This window comes from Malaya genurostris, chromosome 2 (genome assembly GCF_030247185.1).
Source record: "Malaya genurostris strain Urasoe2022 chromosome 2, Malgen_1.1, whole genome shotgun sequence".
In the NCBI taxonomy this organism is placed as follows: domain Eukaryota; kingdom Metazoa; phylum Arthropoda; class Insecta; order Diptera; family Culicidae; genus Malaya; species Malaya genurostris.
The window spans coordinates 61613210-61634228 of record NC_080571.1 but is presented as its reverse complement, the minus strand read 5'-3'; the positions used below and the strand labels follow the sequence as shown (position 1 = coordinate 61634228).

Here is a 21019-nt window from a genome sequence, read left to right as displayed (position 1 = left end):
AAAACTGGAGCAATCAACGCAAGTAAACAGGTTATTTTAGGCGTCGTCGTTTTTCAAAAACAAAAACTTCTAATTGTTAATGCTTCTGATTAAAAGAAATTCGTCGTGCTTTTCACTGTTTTACTATTCACATGTACATTAGTTGAAGTCGCGTTAAAAATACGTTCATCGCACAACATTCCATTTAATTCATATTCATAATCTTCATATTTAAAAACATAACGCCTGAATTTATGTTGCAAACATTACCATCGTAGCAAAAACACGCCTGAAGTTATACCCAGAACCATCAAGTGCGTTACGTTTAAATTTCAACGAAATCAGTCCAAATGGATCATGATCCGAGAAGTTCTAATCATGGTGTATTATCATAACATGAAAGTATATTATATTCCCCAAATCATGGCTCGTTTTGCTCATTTCTAGAATCGGAATTTTGCCCGTGTAAGAAAACTCTTATTGATTTAAAAATGTTGTCAAACCCATACAAAAAACTGTTGAATGAGACATGGGGCGTTGGTCCCATTTCCAATGGATTGTGCACCATTGACCCGTGTGGGACAATAAGATGTTTCAAAACATGTACTGAACTTCTCACTCAAACACAAAATTGAGTATTGCCTCCAACTTTTCATTTGTTGTATCAGGAAAATCATGATACTGAAAATCGTTACTAAGATTAGGGCTAGCGAATCCCGGAGTAACCCTAAAATCCCGGATTAACCCTAAAATCCCGACTTTTTCTCGGTTTTCCCGGTAACTTGCAGGCTTGTTACGAAAAATTTCAAAATCAAAACGCGCGAAGTCGAAAACTAAAACGCGTAAGTTGAAAACTAAAACGCTCGATATTCGAGCGAATCATTACACTACAGTTTTTATGCAGGTGATACTTTCCGCAGTACTTGAAAATTCACTTAAATATAATTTAAAAACACGTCACTTCGAGAAACCCCATGAAAACGATTTCATTTTTATTCTCCATCTTTTTCGATGTCCTTAGTTAAGGAGCAAGACTTTTTGCAAGCTTATTAGTAATGTCAACAATATGTGCGTAAAACCAATTCCGGCGCTTCTTTTCCTGATTATAATCAATAAATCTTCCATATGGTTGAAAAATAAACCTTCATTCTGCTTAAAATTGCAATTCGAGAAAAGTGTCTTAGTCTAAAACTATTCGGTTTTCCTTAAAACTGCTCGAGAAAAATTATTTCAGTTTTAGTTTACTTCCACTGACACATTTGATTAGCAACAAACACATTTCTATATGGATTTCCTCTTGCAGAAATTATTGCGATATAGATTTTCGTAGCTTCTATAAGGGAACCCGTAGAATAGGAACTTTTAATTTAACACGCGAAAGGCAATGGATATGGAATGTTGTAGTAAAACTATTTATTTTTCCGGAAAACTGCTTTTGTAACAGAAAATGTTTAGTTTTGCTTATTTGGTGTAGCGCAATCTAATACAAATGCATTGAAGCAGTGCTGCTAACTTTTTTATTAGGGAATAAAATCTACATTCATGAAATGTAAACAATTTTCCATCGAACGTTGGTGAGAAATTGTTCAAAACTGATATTTCATACAAAATGTCAAAAAAGATTGTTTGAAACTCAATCCTGCAAGTCACTTTGATAAACTCGTTGCACTGCTTATATGAATGACATACGTATCGAATAAAATGTACGTAATACACAAATTACCAACACAAGTTAACTTGGTTTACTCTTGATCCTTAATTAATACTCTCTAATGTACGGAAACTGTTACAGTAAAAATAAAAATGCTTACAATTGTGATTTTGAAAGAAGTTAAACAGATTTCACCGGAGATATTTTTTTTGGCTTCGACATCTTTTTGCTCGGTAAACATTTCCTTCTTGGTAAGAAGAATTTTAAGGTAGACCACATCAGGATGATCTGATTCACTCTTTTTAATTTCAGTTTCAATTATAATAGCGCCTTCTTCTGTTGTCAGATTTTACTCTGAATGCCTTTTTTCCTCCTCATCTTTTATTCTTTTATTTAGATCAGGGAAAAGCCCACTGGAATTAGTTTCTGTCAAACTTGTTCTCCAGCAGGCATAAAACCTCCTAATCTTTTGCATCAATAGATCAAAATCATCCAAATGATACATTTCCTTAAATCAAGTGCTTCGATAGTAAATAAATCTAATGAGACAGTAATATAAGAAACGATTCATTGATAACATTACGTGATAAATGAAAGTAGAAAGAATTGAAACATTTGTTTAATATGCGGCGCAAGCTAACAATGGGCTCGTTTTATCCATGATTAGTTCTAACATAGGAAATCCGAAGAAAAAAATAGGAAAACTACGACGTCGAATGTCAAACTGTAACAATTGCAAGCTCTATGTGCTCTCTAAAATTTAACTTGGTTTCCAGAACACCCAAGTCTTTAACAGACGATGCGCGTTCGAGAACAGTTTGTGGAATATTATAGTCGAACTTGAATACAGACTTTTTACTACTAAAAGAGATTACGGAGCATTTAGTGGCATTTAAACCATTTTGAAATATGAAATATGAAAGTCATCGGCGAACGATAGTTTCATGCACTTGATCGAAAAATTAAGATCGTTGAGATACAATAAAATTATGAACGGTCCAAGGTGACTTCCTTGAGGAACTCCAGATGTAAAAGCTTGGGACATGGTGAGGTTGTACAGGCTCCTATTTTCACTATCATTTCATTACCAGTTAGATATGATCGAAGCCAATTAAAAAATGATCCGTTTAATCCCAGTATACTTAACTTAAGTTATGTTATGATTGATTTCGTCGATCGCAGCAGGGGAAGTTGAAAGCTTTGGCATAGATCCCAGCTGAGTCTCAGATATGTAGTCAGAGCTACAATGTGTTATAAAATAAAACAGCTGGGATACAGCGCACAAAGCATCAATTCCACGGTAGTTGCATAATATACCCTTGTTCACATTGGATTTCATCCATATTTCAGGAAAAATTCCAGAACGCAAAGAAAAATTGAAAATGTTGAATAGTGGAACCAACAAATTATTAGAACACTTTCTTATCACCACGGATGGAATCCCAGAACTTCTTCGTTTCTTTTATTGTCAGACTTCGCTTTGTAAGCATGTCGTGTAAATTTTGCTTGAAGAACACAAAATTTGTTACCTTATTATTGAAGAATCGCATCCCATTTATTACGTTCTTTGCATTATTGAATGTATTTTCACTGAGACGATATCTTCCATCAGACATCAATATCCTAGAGTGAGAAAATCTTCCTTCGATTTCCGCATTGGAATGGGAAAACGCAATCACATATATCGAAAAGTTTTTGTAATTCCTGGTAAGAGCTCTGTTGAAATAGCAACTTGTATCACTCGAGATCGAAAAGCATAAAATCGAAATTTTGTCCACTGAAGAAAAAATTTGCTGGAACCGCCTTCTAGTAAATTTTAGTTTTATCCAGGTGAAAATTCACCAATTCGGCCAGCTCGACCAATTGCTGAAACGTTCGCCCATCTTAAATTTTTTAGGGTTTCATAAAACTAACAAGCTTCAAAAATTTGCAAAGAATTTTTTTTAGTCGAACAAATGAAATGTGGAATGATATTTTTTGAAATTCGCGCGAAATCCGCGCCAGAGCATCAAAATCAAAAAAAAGAGCATCAAAATCGAAAATCGAAGCGAAGTCCGCGCGAATGTAACAACCCTGAACTTGCCACCTTGATTCATTCAAAAAATCTCAAATTAAGCATCGATACAATGACGAGTCGAGGTCAAAATTTAGTTGTTTTATGTTCGGGATTCACTTGGTTGCGAAAAGGTTTCGAAACAACTGACATTTTTAGTGAGAGAATATCAATTGTAAAAAAAAAAAACAAAACAAAATCCCATTGCATTTAACATTTATCAGATAATTTTGTTTTCAGTAGAAAAAATGTGCAACATTTCACACTTCTCACAAATTATTTTGGCATTAAAAATGCCTTACTCTTCACTATATGGGGCCGGGTGTCAATTAAAAGTTTCAAAAATAGTCGCGTAACCTTTTTGTGTCATAATTTTGAACGTTAATAACTCGGTCATTTGTTAATGGATTGTTATAATTTAAAAACCAATCGATTCGGAAACTTTTAACTTAAACATGTATGACGACGTAGTTTCAGTATTTCAATAGCATACTATTGAAAAATTGGTTAGAAGTGACCTATGTTTTCATCCACCAATCCCTGTTTTACAAAATGACGTCAACTTTTTGTTCGGCATAGGAGGCTTTGCGTCATGTATAAAAAACACCGTATCGTTATGCGTAGTATGAAGGGAAATCTATAAATATAGGCTGCACAATATTTCTTTGCCTAGTTGATGTTTGACTGTGAATGAAACAAGTAGCTCGTCCAGTGAGCTGATGACTGGATTGTATATACGTTCACTTGCTGGATTGTCGCTTTTGCATTATGTGCTGGTGTAATTTTCTGTTGTCTGCACAACACCGCTTCGTGTTCGCTTGAATATCTTATATATCATCTAGCTATTGAAGAACCGAATCAGCGTGGTTATCGGTTCTTTTAAAATATCCCATGTATTTAGCAAATTGTTGGTAGATTTTGCCATTAAAAATGCCTTACACTTCGCTTCCCGAGGCTGGGTGTCAATTTAAAACATGCAAAACTAATCGCGTAACATTTTTCTGTCATAATTTTGAATGCTCATACCTCAGTAATTTGTTGATGGATTTATATAATTCAACAACCAATCGATTCGGAAACATTCAACTTAAACTTATGAGATAACGTCATTTGAATATTTCAATTGCATACCATTGAAAAATTGGTTTGAATTGAGTATTTTATTTTGGTTTTCTGGTAACTATCAGACCAGTTTAGAATTATCGGTGATAGATTTTTCGGATATAATTTGCAGCGCTTGTTCCTCGATGATTTGTTAATGGATTTTCCTCATTTAAATGATTCCAAAGCTTCAATATTGTAAGCTTAAAAATGTTTTAATTTGTCAACGGATCGGTTTGCATACTTAAATCTCCATTCCCATACGAACAAAACGGTGGTGCGAAAATGGATTCAGTATAAAGTTGTGTTATGATGATAATCATAGATACTTCTTCTTCATTATATGTGACTGAACAAGTTGTTGTCCCGCCAGGAATTAAACGCTTCAAAAGATTCAAAATTAAATTCTGAAACTTATCTAAAAGCGGCCTCCTCGGTTTGGTAGTATAAATGAGTTCCACAGGCTCACATATACAGTATAATTAGATGCAATATCATATAGTATCAAAGATAAACTAAAGGTAAGTTTACCTGCGATTTTACATGTATCGTTTGAATAGCAACCCTCGTAGAATTTGGTTAACCGCCAGTTTCAGTTTAATCATTATTAGCTTCAAAACAATAAGCGTCTGATGGCTACACGCGTTGTAACTATGACAATGTTCATTCATGTGTTAATAACATCAAGTTACAATATGAACAAAATTTCTGAATTTTGTTGCGTATCCATTCCGTATATTCCTAATATGCCAAAGCGAAAATTAATGTAAGTAACTAAATATTTTATGCGGACTGTTTCACAAGTTTTCTTCCTCGTATTGCTGCCATATTATTTACCGACACTTTCCGAAGATTATCGACGATTTTGAAAAATGATTAATAAAATACACTATTACTGAGTTTACTGGTACAACATTTTTCGCTAAAATAAATAAAATTAATGAGTTTGTACGTTTCTCGAAGATTATTATCATAAAATAAATCAGTTTCATTTGTTCAGGTTTAAATCTTTAGGTTGTTTGTATCTAAAATTGAGCTTTCTAGTTCTAGTAGAATTCTAGTTAAAGGACGTTATTCAAAATCTTAACAATGTAAAAAATTGTGGAAAGGGATCAAAATTGAATAGAATTTATTATCAAGAAAGAATCTAATTGTAAATTTTATCATTCGCCAACAATCTAAGCGCTTAAACTAGAGCAAGTTTGTAATTAGTCAATTGAAAAAGTTTTCAGTTTAGTGTATCGTCATCATTATCATCTTTATTTTTGTATTTATTATGAAGACCCTAGAAACGTTCCATTTTTAATGTTATTGTGCTCGGTCGTGTCTTGAATACAACCCTCTAATTTTTTTCCGAACGTGAACATTTACTCAGGATTTGTAAATTTGTTTGCGAAAGCTCGCCGATGTGCACATTTTCCATACATAGAAGAGCACGTAAAGTAAGGATTCCGGTAGTTCGAATGGTGCCCTAGGAGTGCGCTGCTGTTACCTGCTACTCAAGTCCCATAGATTTTTTGTTACTCTAGCAGCAGCAGCTTTTCGCTCCGATGGTAAATCTGGCCCGGCTGGTGAGTTTTTCCAAGCGTACGCAAGGGACTACCTGGAACTGGAAAACGGCAAGTGGAATTAATTAATTCCACCAAACACCACGGTCTCGAGCGAGGGGATCGTTACTAATTTAATAAAATACAAAAGAAACTAGCTGAGGCTTACACGAACCCCTGTAAGTGTAATCCAATCCATGGAATCCAAAAAAAAAAAAACAGAAGAAGTGAAAATTTTGGTGTCACGTCGGTATCCCATTTTCGGTCGAGTACGTCCTCGAACAGCTCACAGCTCAACAGCAGCAGCAAAACAGCAATTCCGGCCACGGGTTACGAGCACAAATTTCGCTGGCGCGAGAAAGATAACGCTGGAGGATTTTCGTTTTTCTCCTGCGCACGAGTGTCCTCCAAGGTGAAATCGGGGGGTGTGCTTTGGTGCTAAATTTAGAACAGTATTAAATTTAGTTCAAATTAGCAGATTCCGTGGTGCGTGATGAAGGCTGGCTGGCGAGTGGTTAGAGAAAATACGCCAAAACGCTAGAGCTGGCTGGAACTGCGATCGAAGTAACGTAACGAATACACATTCGATTTTTTTTTATTCTCATTCGTCAAACAGAAAAACATGACTAATTTTCCGCCGGGCTTAAAATTGCATCATGCAAATTGGGGATAGAAAACGGTGAGTGAAAAATCGGTAATCGTCAACCGGAAGTCAGGACAGTTTCGAATCTCCGGACAGGAATTTGATTTTTTCTGGCGAAGTAAAGCGACACACGGTTTTTTGATCCCGTGACTTGTTTTGCATTGAATGATGTTGGTCGAAGAAACAAGATTTTCTTTTTTTTTTCATTTTGCATAAACCATAACAAAGTGGTCACCAGCATTATTTAACGAAGTGACGATTCATCTTAAGCCTTTTAGTGTTAGTGTTCTTGAAAGTAATGGAATTATTTCTTCTTCCGCAGACAATGGACTTCACACCGCTGCCGACGGAGCTGGAGGAGTTGATACAGTGCAGCTGCTGCCATCTGCCGTTCAACGACACGGACGCCATCCCGAAGCTGTTTTCCTGTAGGCACTATTTCTGTCTGAAATGCGTCAGCCAGGTGCTTATGAAGGGTACCGAGCTGTACTGTGTGCACTGCTGGAAACGTACCGAACTGAGTGGATCGGATATGAAACCGGAGAATCTACCGACACACAGTGCGATACTTTATTTGTCGCAAAATTTGAGCATGATATCGAGTGGAAGCGGAGGTTCGGGAACTGGCAGCGTTAGTGGCGGTGGTGGTGGTGGTGGTGCGGGTGCGGGTGCAGGTATGTGTGGAACCGGTGGAAGTTGCAACAAAAAACCTCCCGACAAGAGTGGAACGAACGGAACTAGCGGAATAGTAACCGCCACGGCAGGGGGTTTAGGCAACGGAAACGGAACCAGTAGTGCAAGCGGATCGAATGGAAGTTCAAGTACAAACGGTAACCTCGGAATAGGTAGTAATAGTGCGAATACGGGTGGTGCCATCGGTTCCGGAAAGTATAGAAATAAGGGCGAAAACTGTCACACACATGCGATGCCGAATGCGCTTTGGTGTCTGAAGTGCAACATCATCCTGTGCCGGGCCTGTGCCAGCACCGAGGAACACCGGAATCACACCGTCAAGACGCAAGCCGAAGCACGCGACCAGATCCGGTCCGATATCGCTTCGGATTTGCTGTTGATGCAAAAGTCCCTATCGGAGCTGCAGCATTTCGTATTTAAGCAGCGCGACTTTTTGCTCAAAATCCTAGAAGCATGTACGGCGCTGAAGACTCAGGTTGAAACGGAACTGATCAATCATCTGCCCACGTTCGAGGTGGCAGAAATTCGAAGTAATCTTACGAAAGCGAAACTATTCCTTAGCATGCTCGATCAGCAATCGCCGGCGGAAGCGTACAAACTGTACGCCAATTTGAATATCGAAAAACAGCGCTTACAGTCGAAGTACCAGGAGATGTACCTGCAGTGTAAGCTCGACGATTTGATACAACACTACGGAATTCTGTTTGATTTCGAACTGATCAAACAGGCCCTCTCGAATTTAAACACAATCGATCCGATTTCCTTCGGCAACGGTGCCATCGGAGGCCTCGGAGTGACCGCCGGTGGTACCACAATCAACGGGCATCACAACTCGATACTGTTGCTTGCCAACTATTGCATTTCGCAGCTGTACTCACGTCACATTCTTACCTCAAAACATCATCACCAACAACAGCAACAGCAGCAGCAGCAACAGTCGCAGCATATTGATCCTAGCCTGAACTATGCAATATCATCGCCCTCGCAGGGTTCTTCGGCGGTTCCCCATTCGCCGAATCACAGCGGATTGCTCGGAGAACCGCCCGGCATAACACAGACGCAACACTCCGGAAGCTACGCTAGTCAATTGAACGATATGGCCATCATCATTGCTCCGCCTTTGCACCAATCGGGAAGCCGAACCGGTGTCGATGGTAGCAGTTCGGCACGTACTTCCGGGTCCGGATCGACATATCTGAGCGAAATTCTGAACGGTAGCGCATTGCAGCATTTGCATCAACATTCCGGTTCTTCCCAACATCAGCCGTTGACCCCACCCGGCCATCCGCTGTCATCATCTTCTTCCAGTGTGGTTTCACTAGTTCCTTCTTCCGCCCAGCAGCAGGTCCAGAAGCAAGTACAGGCAGCCGCTGTCGGTTCCTCGCTCATCTGTAACCCGTCGGTGCACGTCTATCCGATCTACTATTTCAACATCGAAATCAACGGTCAACCATTTGGGCGGATCCTGATCGAGGTTCGTAGCGACGTCGCACCGAAAATGGCGAAAAACTTCGGTGCCCTGTGCAGCGGTGATCTCGGTTTCGGCTACAAAGGTTGTAGCATTTTCCAGTGCTGGGAAAACGAAAGCATCATCACCGGAGATTTCGAGCTGAACAACGGGCGCGGTGGACGATCGGTGTTTGAGGAAGGGTTCTTCATGCCGGACGACACCAAGATTCTGGCGATCCGTGGTTCGGTCGGTATGAGACGCAGTCAGAAGCGTCACGACAACATGGGCCTGGTGGGTTCACAGTTCCGGATCATTCTGCGGGAGATGCGTGGTTTCACCGGCATCTTTGCGTTTGTCGTCGAAGGACTCGAACTGGTCGAGAAGATCAGCCAGGCGGGCGATTCGGCCGGCAAACCGCAGAGCAACGTGATGATCGTCAACTGCGGTAAGTGGCAGTGAGGGTGCGCCGCGGTGGGTAGTTGTTTACCTGGCAGGGCGGCGATGCTGACCGGTTTCCTTCCTTAGCGGTGAGGTGATTTTTTTTCTGTTTGTTTTATAAATTGTTTTTATTCTATCTAATTTTACTCGTTGGAGGCATACACAAACACACGTAGGTAGAGACAGGCTGTTGTTAGTTTTGTATACACTTGTTTCGGTATTAGAGCTTTAGTTGTTAGGGCGTTATGTTTCTGTATAGTACCTAAATAGTAGCCGAATAGTAATAGTGAAGGACAAGGTGCGCTGAGGGTTGCTGGGGATTCAGGAGGACAGTACTGGATTGGGTTCGAATTTTGCAATTTGGTGTCGTTCGAAGAGCTGTTGTCCTTGACATAGAAAAAAAAACAAAAACACTTTAACATTGCTGATTAAAGGCTTCTTGGCTCCATATCAAGTTCCAGTTTGTTCTTTACAAATTTTTAGTTAATCGAGCTTTGCCTCAAGGTAGCAATCTGGAACTTGTGTTCTTTTGAATGTTTTAGGGCGCACGTTTAGTGTGCAATTTTTTTTTTGGATCCCTTGTCTAAGCTAGGCTAATCAGGATTGGCCTTTTCTTTACTATGAGCAGAAGAATCGAATTTCAAAAATTTTCAGATCACTCCACATTATTCAGATCTAGAAAAAACACAGTTCGGTGTAATTTTAAATTGAGAATGAATTAACACAAAAATGTTTGATGGAAATAATGTTCTTAGAATCCGGATAATTTTGGATGAATATGTTGAAATGAGAAAGCTTTGTGACAAATGAATCGAAAGTGGACTCACAAGCACAGTGTAGTAAAACCTCATTCTATTCAACTGAAACCGAATGTGGCACACACTGCAGATCACTCTGCTGCAGTAAACTTCACACAACATTGGCTGACGTATCGAATGGGTAGCATTCAGTTCTTCATTTGTTTCTTTTTCAATCGAAACTCAGTTTAACCACCCGTCAGTTGATCTCTTCAAATAACAAAATATCTCTTTTAATTGAATGAGAGAGCGCCCTTCAACTGAGGTTCATATAAACATTCGAATTGGTTCTAGATAATAGACGTAAGGTTACAGAATAAACATAAATTAATTGTTTCCTCTTTCAGTTTTTATTCTTAATACTTTGGAACGCATCTCAATATACATATTTCAAACAGTCAAAAATAACCGTTTTAAATTTGCTGGTGATAATCGAAAACTCAATTGAGAATCGCCATCCACTATTTATAATTCTGACCGTTGAGAAATTTGATACCCGAATTGATGTTCATTCGAATTTACTCACAACCAACAGCGAAGACAATGAAGCAGGTAGGCTACTTGGCACTTGAAACTGAGCAAGCAAAACCTCAAATGACTAGGTAGGATTATTCAACTGACGATTAATTCTGGGAGCATCATTTGAGTATGGCAACAAAATTCAATTGAATGAGAAGTTTGCTGACAGTGAATGACCAAACATTTCATTTTCGTCAAATAATATTCAATTGAAAATGAAAATTTACCTCACTGCTTACAAGTATCGATTTTGGCAGAGTTGCACACTCTCAACAAAAACAGGTGAGTCACTGAAAGCAAAGCAAAATCTTCGTGTTACATTCCTTTTGTGGAATTTAACCATTCTGCTTGAACAGACTTTTAGACAAATTTTAAGACGTACACTGAACTGACAGTCTATTCTTGGTGCATAGAATCAACAATCAAGTTCCAATTAAGTCTTGCAAATTTTCAGCTGATCGAACGTTACCTCAAGGTAGTAAACTGGAACTTGTGTTCTTTTGAATGTTTCGGGGCGCACTTTTAGTAAGTGCATTTTTACGGCTCCGTGAGCAAACTAAACTAATCATGTAAAATTTTAGATCCGAATTGGAATTATATTTCACTCGTCATTAGTATGAACAAAATAGCTGCGAGACCTTGTGATGCTCAGTTACAAAAATCAATTGAGATTGATCGAAATGTTTGCTTAGTCCGATTGAAATTATATTCCATTCTGATTGAGTTGTTTTGAAGTTTTTTTTGTTTCGATTCTAGAGGTTTCAACCCTCAGGTCATTCGCCTCTTCGGGCCAGAAAAACTCTCTGACCCTATGTGCGGGGTTGGGAATCAAACCCAGACGGGTTGCGTGAAAAGAATCGACTTACCCATCACGCTATATCCCTCCCCTAAAGTTTTTGAAGTTGAATTATCCGGAATAACAGAGGACATAAAAATTTCATGCCATTTCATTAGCTCAATGGAGACAAAATGTTGCGGTTTTTTATCCAAACCATCATGTTCTAAGGTATAGTCTTTACAAAACACTTCGAGAAAACGTTCATAGTTTCCATTTTTTTTTGTTAACTGAATGTAAGTTTTTGGGGCGAACTGAACTTTTAAAATTTCCCCTAAAAACAAGAACGTTACATTGCCATTATAATAACATTACATTTGTTCTATAATAACACTAAAATATTTACAGCATGAAACAGTTAGTGCTTGTAAATTTTATATCTGCGTTATATAATCACATCAAGCTAACTATGATGCTATGAAATTGCAGTGCTTTTATGCATTTACATTTCAAATAGATGGCTTAATCACAATGTTAAGGTTACAATACGACATCTATGTCGTATTAATGTCGATTCCATGCTAGTTTAGTGCTATCGCCTAATGCTTGTGGTTCCTAAGGACTAATCTCGCAGAACAGTTGTCGTATAATCGAGCCTCGATCTGGACAGAATCGAAGCACCTCCATCAGCATAACATATTTAAAATACTTTTCATTTTGATAATTGTTGATTTTTGTTATTTTAACTATTAACGAGACCAAACTTACATTGGCACTTGTTACAAAAACTACGCTATAAGTAAACATGATGATGCTGATGATCGTGACTAGCCATGCAATTGTCTTGTAAATTTAGGAACCGGTGGCGAAGTCTGTTGAAACAGAACGGTATGTGGTATCCTGATCCTACATTTTTTACTTTGTTCTGTAAGTTAGATCCTTTGTTACGTGAGGACTAGAGGAATTCTTGTCAACATTTATATAAGTCGATTAAATATGACCGATTAAATCCGACTAAACCGAACCGATCCGATTAAACCGATTAAAAATAAGTGGATTAAATATGATTGAACATGAACTGTCTTGCCATTCTCAGACCGACAGGCTATGCAACTAGGGATGGCGGTATTGTGATCGATTAATAATCCAAATAATCGATTGAAATTAAATTTCGATCGATTAGTTTGAAACTAATATTTGATTATAAAATATTCGATTCGATTTAAAAAAATCAATTCAGTCAATTAGTTTGAAAATTACACTCGACTTTTAAATAATTGAGTAAGTCGAAAAATACGACATCCCTATATGCAGCTATTGTGAAAGCTGACTTTTGACCCGAGGCCCGCAAGGCCTTGTGCCACATACTATTCGACTCAGTTCGTCGTGATCGCAAAATGTTTATGTAACAGAAGATGACTGAACCAATTTTCTTAAAAATGACGTTCAAATGAAAGCTTATTCTTGTTTATTCGAATCCGACTTCCAGTTCCGAAGAAATCGGGTGCTGTGCGCCAAAATTTCAAACCGTTTTTGTGTAATGACGAGGCAAAACAAAAATAATAAGATTTTAAAACCAGACTGAAAACCAATTCAATATGAAGATCTTGTTGAACGATTGCCTTTTTTCTTGCATTTATTCAGTGGGAAGATTTCGATGATTTTCACGCTCGCTTATGAGAAGGCATCATTATATCAGTAGGTGGATTCAAACAGGTATTTTCAGTACACAGAACATATTCCAAACATATTTTTCTGTATTCTGTCTAGCCATAACCACTTTCCCTAAAAATTATTCAAGGCATGATTCAGTAAATTGCTTTCGTTATGACATGAGAATGACATCAAATTAGTTTATCTTTTGTCTACACCCAAAGAGCAAAAGTTTAAAAGAAAGATAGTTGAATGAAATAGTGAAAATGAAACTTGCGAAAACAGTATCACCCAGCGTGACAGAACTTCCAAGAACCTTCAATGTGTGAAGAACTGCTCGGTGATTGGGCTTTTCTGGTTACGTGGAGAAACCAAGACCATAACGGAGAAAATATAGGCCCTTATTACCGGTGTCACTACACGGTGAAAACCAATTGAAGTGATTGTGACCCTTATTATGGGTATCACTTTACGGTGGAAATCAAGTGAAGTGAATGTAGGTCCTTATTACGGAAGTAGGTTCATAGACAAAAGTAATTACTTGGATGAACTTGATGTCATTATGAACATTACGCCACCAACATTTTGTTGAAAAAAATAGTTTTTTCCACCACAGTAACCTTTTCACTATGCGTGATACTGGTAATAGGTAAAATCAAGTGAAGTGACATGTAAGTGAAGTGAATGTGAAAGTGGAAGTGAGAACGGTAATAAGGGCCATAATCAAAATTTCGATTGTAGATTGAGAGAAAAGAGAACCCAATGGTCATGAACGTTAATTGCGATATAAGGCCCCACTGAATCCACGGAAAACTATTGATCTGACATTCTTGTGAAAAGTTGATCATAAAACTTTTGTGCAATGTTAAGGTGCAAAGTTTATGAATAGATCAATATTAGCTTTAAACAACTATTCGAATCGAATGTAAAATATGTTTTGTAAAATAAATTATCGGGTTGTTTCTGAAATGTTTTTTCCCGTCTTCAGGGTAGCTTAATTGTAAAGCAGTTCCAAGAAGAGCAATCAAGATTTGGAGACTCGAGATTCGCTTCTGGAGATTATTTTTCAAAGCAAGTTTCATTTACGCTATTTGTTACGTCTATCTGATTCAGTATATTTCAAGTTGGATATTTGAACAAACTCGGATTTTTCTCGTGATACACAGAAAAATGAGTTTCCTGCCAATATCTAATTGGTCGACAGAAAACACTATGTAAATTTCAGGCCTAGTCACAAGTCCACAGATTAGTCGATAAAATCGTGGTTCGTCTTGCGTTTCTTCGCTTATTCACTTTAGTTTTGGACGAATCGGGTTATCGATGTTTGACAGTAGCATCAATAATCGACAAAGATAAAAATCGATTCACGCTGATTTTTAACAGCAGTGAATCGACTCTCATATTTTTTTGTATCGATGGGGATCTAGAGTGAATCAACATCGTGCTTGAGGCACTCTTTTTTGGATAAATTTAATGAAATTTCGCTGATTAAATTCGACATTTCAGTTCCATTAGTTCACCAGGAAACGAATGATGGTCGTTTTGCTGAAGCGAAGCACGGAAATATTTAGCCTTTGTTCTTTTGTTTGCTTCTGAATAATTTTTCATAGCTTAAGTAGCTACGAAAATGTGTATTTCGATTGTCCAATAATCGAGCTAATCGAAACTAGACTCTGGATAGAATTTTCTGATATTCGATAAAGCAGGATCATAGTTTAACCTTAGTAAAAATCAGTAAATTTAATCGACTCAACAAGGACAAATGAATGCCACTTCTATTACAGTATATAGTCACTCTGAAGTTGGCTTAACCGCCACTTACGGCAAAATATACGACTACTCATTCAAAATATTTTTCGCGGTTAGTGTGCAATCACGATTCCTAATTCAGATCGATTTTCCAGATGGCAAATATGGAGCTGGAAGTGTTTGCTGTTTTCATGAAAAGATATTTCATAGGCCAATATTAATGATTCTTGGTTACCTGGACAAGGCTTTCTGAACACTCTTGCGAAAGATTACGAAGTCCAGTACCGGAAACAAATTAAATGCAAGGGACTTCGATTAGTCTTTAATGATTGAAATCTAGAAGTTTCAGATTTGGCTGCTTATTTGCGGTAGGATTTACATGAATATTTTGTTACTGATCACATCTAACAATCCGTGACTCCAGAATTGGAACTCTGATCCAGATGAAATACACTAACAGCTTTTGATTCTAAGCCTAATCCGAGAATATAAAGTGCATAATTTTGTCACACAAATGCACACTCTTGAACAGACATTTTCAAAATTTGACGAACTTTTTCGAATGGTATTTAATAATCGACCCTTCAGACATCGGTTGAAGACTGGGTTTTCACGGTAATCACAGTAGGCCCTGTAATATGAGAAAGAAAAACAAAAACAACAGCCCGAATCCATACAGCGTTCATGTACGGTGATTCGTTCAATTGTGTTATTTTTGGGACGCCATTTGTATGCTTGCAATTTACAGAGCAGTTCTTCGGATTTCCGAAACTTGGCAAGTTTGAGTCTAGCTTTTAGGGGAAACGTTTCACGCTATTGATTCTCTTTATAGATTTCAAACTGTTCAAACTGTTTCACTCTCAGAAAAAAATTAAACTTACTTGTAAACTCCATGTCGTGTCATAATTTCTTGAGTGATGGCAGAATATTACATCTATTAACATGTAAACTTTAATTTGGTGTCTGTTACGATGTCAACTTTAGCTCAATTAACTTCACATCGTTAATGTTATCAACCTTTTTTTCATGCTTTGAATTGTAAATTTGAGTTAATCGCGACGCTTCTTTCATTTGCATCTATAGAGATGTATATTTACACCATTTTTTTCTAAGTGTGTATGTCTCATCAAATTTTTTTGAAAAGCAATTCCACTTATATTTGTCCGTTTGTTTAACCAAATGTCATGGTTTGTTACATATTCAACCTTAGTGACTTAGAAAAGATAAACTATATCCAAACTGTTGACGTAGGACTATACATTTTAACCAATATTTCATTCCGTAGAAGTAAACATAAAAACCAAACGGTTAGTTTCGATCGGAAGCAAGTCGTGAGTAATTATAGGACTTGGAAAGAATCGACTAACAGATTTTTTATTGGATGGTTAAAAATTTTATATACACATGATGATGCAAATCCACATAATATTTCATTCACAAAAAGATATTCCGTCAAATGATTGAATTTTACGAGAATGACTAGAACCTGTGGCAAACCTTAATACATCAACGCAAGTTTAACACTTGCCATGCTTAACACTCGAATATGTCGATCCCAGAAGACGTAAATTTACATGAATTTTGTGGAAAATTATTAAAATTATTGGTGGAAATGGCGTTAAAAACAAATCCGCCAAATTTTTTTCGCTAACTTCTGCCGAAAATGTAGGAAATACAAAGTAAACTCATTTACTCAAATTGGTCGTCTCTGTTAGGGAAAGTCATGCCACTGTCTTTGAAAAATAAGTGAATATTGATCGCTACTTGTGGAATTTTCGTTCACTTGTCAAAAAATATATAGTTTTATCTACTTGAATCGGTGCGTAGATTTATGTATATAAGCAAGTGATTTCGAATATCTGTTCAAAGTTAAAAAGCAATCTGATTCTAAGCGTACAGAATCATAGTGCTACGATCCTATTGACACTAAGAATCCTTCCAGGTCGGGGCTCGAACATACGACAGCTTGTTTGTAAGAGCAGCGCCCTAAGCATTGAACCGCCAACCCTGTTCAATGTGGTTCATTGAACAGATGTTCAAAACCACCGTATTTTAAACGTGTACTTCTTAAAAGAAAACGAAGTCGTACTTCTGCACACATAAAAAAATTATTATCAAAAGTTAGATCAACTGGAATTAACTGTTTGGTTTTGAAACAATAGAAAAAAAACATTACAAGATTCAAGGTCTTTTGATGACAACAAAAGAGTCCCGAACGACGCCATCTCCAAACGCCACCCAATGCGTGGTACTGTCAACTGTCCGCACCACACACCTCGAAAGATTGGTCCTTCGGAAAAAATAAAATTAAATGAAAAAAAAACAATCGCATTTCACGCTCTTATTATAAAGTCGTAGTCGTTGAAGTTTTAAGCCAATATTTTGTAGTGCGTAGTAAAAAATCGAACGGGGTTCAAATACCAAATAGAAATGGAATGTGCGGATCGCATCTAGCAGTTCATAACGATAGAAGTATATATTTAAACAAAACCAAAAAAAAAAACACAAAAACAAAAAAAATCGAGTAGAGCGCAAGAGTGTGCAATTAAATAGCTAAGTTGGCAACAGTTCCGAACTGAGTGAAGCTCTATCGCTGCGACCTTTTATGTCTAACATTGCATACACATTTTTTATGAAACTGATAAGGAAACGATAATTTATAGAAACGGAAAGGGAGATAAAAAAATCTACAGGGTGATACTGTTTTTCATTTTATCTAGTTACCATTGGTATGCAAAGCAGAACGATGGATCTTTTAAGCTAAAAACAAGTTAGGCAGCAGAAGAGAAAAAAAAATTGAAACACAGATCGATTCCACCGACAGAAGCAAAACAAAACGAGAAACTATTTCACCTTTGTTTAAATTTCTACTGGTCGGGAGCGAAGAGCTAACCGGCATTTTAGATAATTACTGGCACCGGGGGGAGATTCGATTCGAGCTCTGGCCTCAAGGCAACAAAACGGTGTTGCGAACGCGGAATAAAAATATTCCTTAATCAACGGATTTGAATCAACAACCATCAAACTATAAACATAACATAACATCAGAAAGAAAAGAAAGTACAATAACTAGCGGGACAAAAATAAAGGTAATTCACGCGGAATGATGACATGAATCGGACTAGGTTTAACTGTGTAGCGTAAGCATATTTAATAAACAGTGAATGTACACAAATCTATTTTACTGGACAGTAGAGGACAGGCAGAAAAATATAGAAAAAAAAACGATATAAAAACAATGATGTGTTAGTGTTGCTAAAAACTATTTATATGAGCATCGCCGAAGAAAGTAAATACAAAGAAAAAGAAGAAAAAAAACGACTAAATCAACCCTTTATACGCGCAGAAAGATACCTATCCTATGAAACACTTCAATCGTAATGTCAGTTATTATTCCTAATCAAAAAAAAATCGTACAGAAACAAATACAACCGACTTTTTGTAAACGAAACCATGAATAGTCACACACACACTTACAGTGTAACACGCAGAAACTGAAGTATATCGCTAAGAATAGTTTTTGAAAGTGAAAGAAGAGACTGAATGTTTTAGAAAACGAAAAAAAACGAAGCTAAGAGTATCGTTGATAACCAAACCCGCAGGATAACAATAGAACATTTCCCCCCCCCCCCCCCAAACAAAACGAAAATCTCCGACGATCGTGCACGGCTGCGCCGGAAGTAGACCAGTGGTCACGCGAATCCTTTGCACACATATTCACGTACACACACACACACACATACACTAACACACCGTCATCCACAGTCGTTTAACTGGCGCCCGTCGTGGTGTGCGTCAAACCGTGTTTCGTACAGTTCGTTAAAACAACGTTCTCTTTTACTGTAACAAAATACTAGAATGAATACGCAGAAGAAAAAAAAAGCGTAAAACGTGAAAATAATATGAAATATGTTATTCGGTATCCGTGGTAACCGGCGTCAAAGCGTTGTTATTTTATGAAATTAGCTGACCCAACATTCACTCCGAACGATACAAAATCTATACACGAGAAACACATACACCGACACCGACTATCGCAGTAATCGCGTGAATCATCTCGCATAGGTAAGCAACGTGTGCCAGGAATGACGTGGACCATCCCGTAAATGGTCGGCGCCCGCCAAAAAACGGTTTACTATCATTAATCGAAAATCTTCAGTTGAGTTGTCATTTTTTTTATTTACTTTCTATTCGAAATAACACGCGACTAAAACTTGTATTCTGGCAGCACTGATATATAGAACAAGAGCAGAAATAAAAAAAAACTCAGATTCTCGTACTTTGATGTCGTGATGGGAAAGAAACGCAAGGCCTTCCAAAATGGTACAAGATGGAGATAATCAAGCGGAACGATTTCGGTAGCATAACGAACCTTTAATAATTACAACCAAACAAAAAAAAACAAATATATAACATTCGATATAATAGTTTACTGAAGTAAAAATCTCAATTATAACATAAAAAAAACAATGTCGTTAGATTGCTCGTCGTCAAAAAACTATGTTATTACAACAATCTGGAAACAACATATATGAGGTTCGATTGAAACAAAACAAAAAATAAAAAAAATACCAACAATATATCTACCAGTAGAGATCTAAAATGAGAAATATAGAGAGCAAACAATATAACATAAAAAAACATGCTTAAAATTGATGTTGTATCGTATTATCGTATATCCTGCGAACATAAGTTAGCGTAGTGCAAATTTCGGACACTCCGAAAAAAAAAGGAAAACAAAATAGTAGACACAAACATGAAAAGTCTTACTTACAACCGAACAGAAATAATTAAAAACATCAAGTAATCACGTAACGTTGTAGGTTTAATCTTTTACGAAAACAAAAACTGCAATTCTCACCATAACATAACCAACACACAAACTCAAACATATAGTAACAACAAACAAAATTTAACAAAATATGGAACGCAAACTGTACCTGGTGTTAGAGCAAGATTATAAAAAAACAGGAAATATGTCAAACAAACCAAAAAAAAAATACTAGAGCACGGCAACAACGCGTTAGTTGTTCGCGATAGCGAAATGAAAAGAAAACCCATATATTTTTGTCGTCTTCTTCGAAACATAGAACCTTAAAGCAAACAAACAACAACAAACTGTGCGCTAAATGCAAAACCCGACAAAACAAAAAACAAAAAAGAAAAGGATCTTTCATCAACCGAGGAACAGCAACCAAATAGTAATCCAAAGTTAAATAAAACATTCTTTCAGACCAGTTTTAATCTGACAAATAACAAACAAATGAAAAAAAAAATAACAAAAAAGTACATAACCGATCACTAGCATAGCGGATGCGACGACGCACGTCCATTCAGTCCTTCTAACCTTCGTATTTCAAAACGAAACAAAAACTGAAGAAAAGAAGTAAAAGAAAAAACATTCACAAAAACACACGGAAAGAAATGAACTGTAGTAGGTGATCTTCAATTTCAACCAAAAATAGGTCAAAAATAGGCGAAACTCGAAAAAAAAACCGCAAGAAAGAAGCGTTAGTAAGGATGTAAACAAGCATACAAACAAATCTATAAATATATACTATCAACGGAGAGTACAGACAGTATGTATATTCCACGGAATGGAAGCGAAAAATTGAAAAGTCTCTCGATAACATAATGATGCAATAAACAGCAGAAAAGGAGCCGGGTGATGTGTTTCACTGTCCAGTCAATCGTTGAGAGGGTGGGTGTGGGGGAGGTGGGAGGAAGGTGATGAATGTAACTCAGCGAATTGTCACATGTCCGAAACGAACGTCTGAACGAAATATCCGAACATAGGTGAGTTATAGGAGTGGGCAGACTAGACTCCTTATTTAATTCTTTTAAATAAGCAAAATGAAATTAAAACATATGATGTTATACTAAAATATTAGTATGGTGTTGTATCATAAATAAATCAACGAAGTTCTGACGTGCAGAGAAATGGAACTGACAACAAAAATTCTCACATGCC

General features: G+C 37.1%; 2 protein-coding genes across 6 annotated transcripts in view; one reads left to right on the top strand and one right to left on the bottom strand.

Annotated features, from left to right (window-relative positions):
• LOC131432434 (uncharacterized) overlaps nucleotides 1-20708 on the top strand; it is a 41054-nt gene extending 20346 nt beyond the window's left edge. For 3 of the 4 annotated variants that reach the window (XM_058598700.1, XM_058598699.1, XM_058598701.1), the window contains exon 2: nucleotides 7297-20708. In XM_058598700.1, coding sequence (XP_058454683.1) covers nucleotides 7297-9576 — 2280 coding nt within the window. In that variant the 3' untranslated portion in view covers nucleotides 9577-20708. Of the gene's footprint in view, nucleotides 1-5323; nucleotides 7011-7296 lie in introns of those variants that run through there. The other variant, XM_058598702.1, reaches the window with a different exon arrangement.
• Nucleotides 1-21019, bottom strand: part of LOC131432436 (nuclear protein localization protein 4 homolog) — a 77226-nt gene that overhangs the window by 41325 nt on the left and 14882 nt on the right. The window lies entirely within an intron of this gene.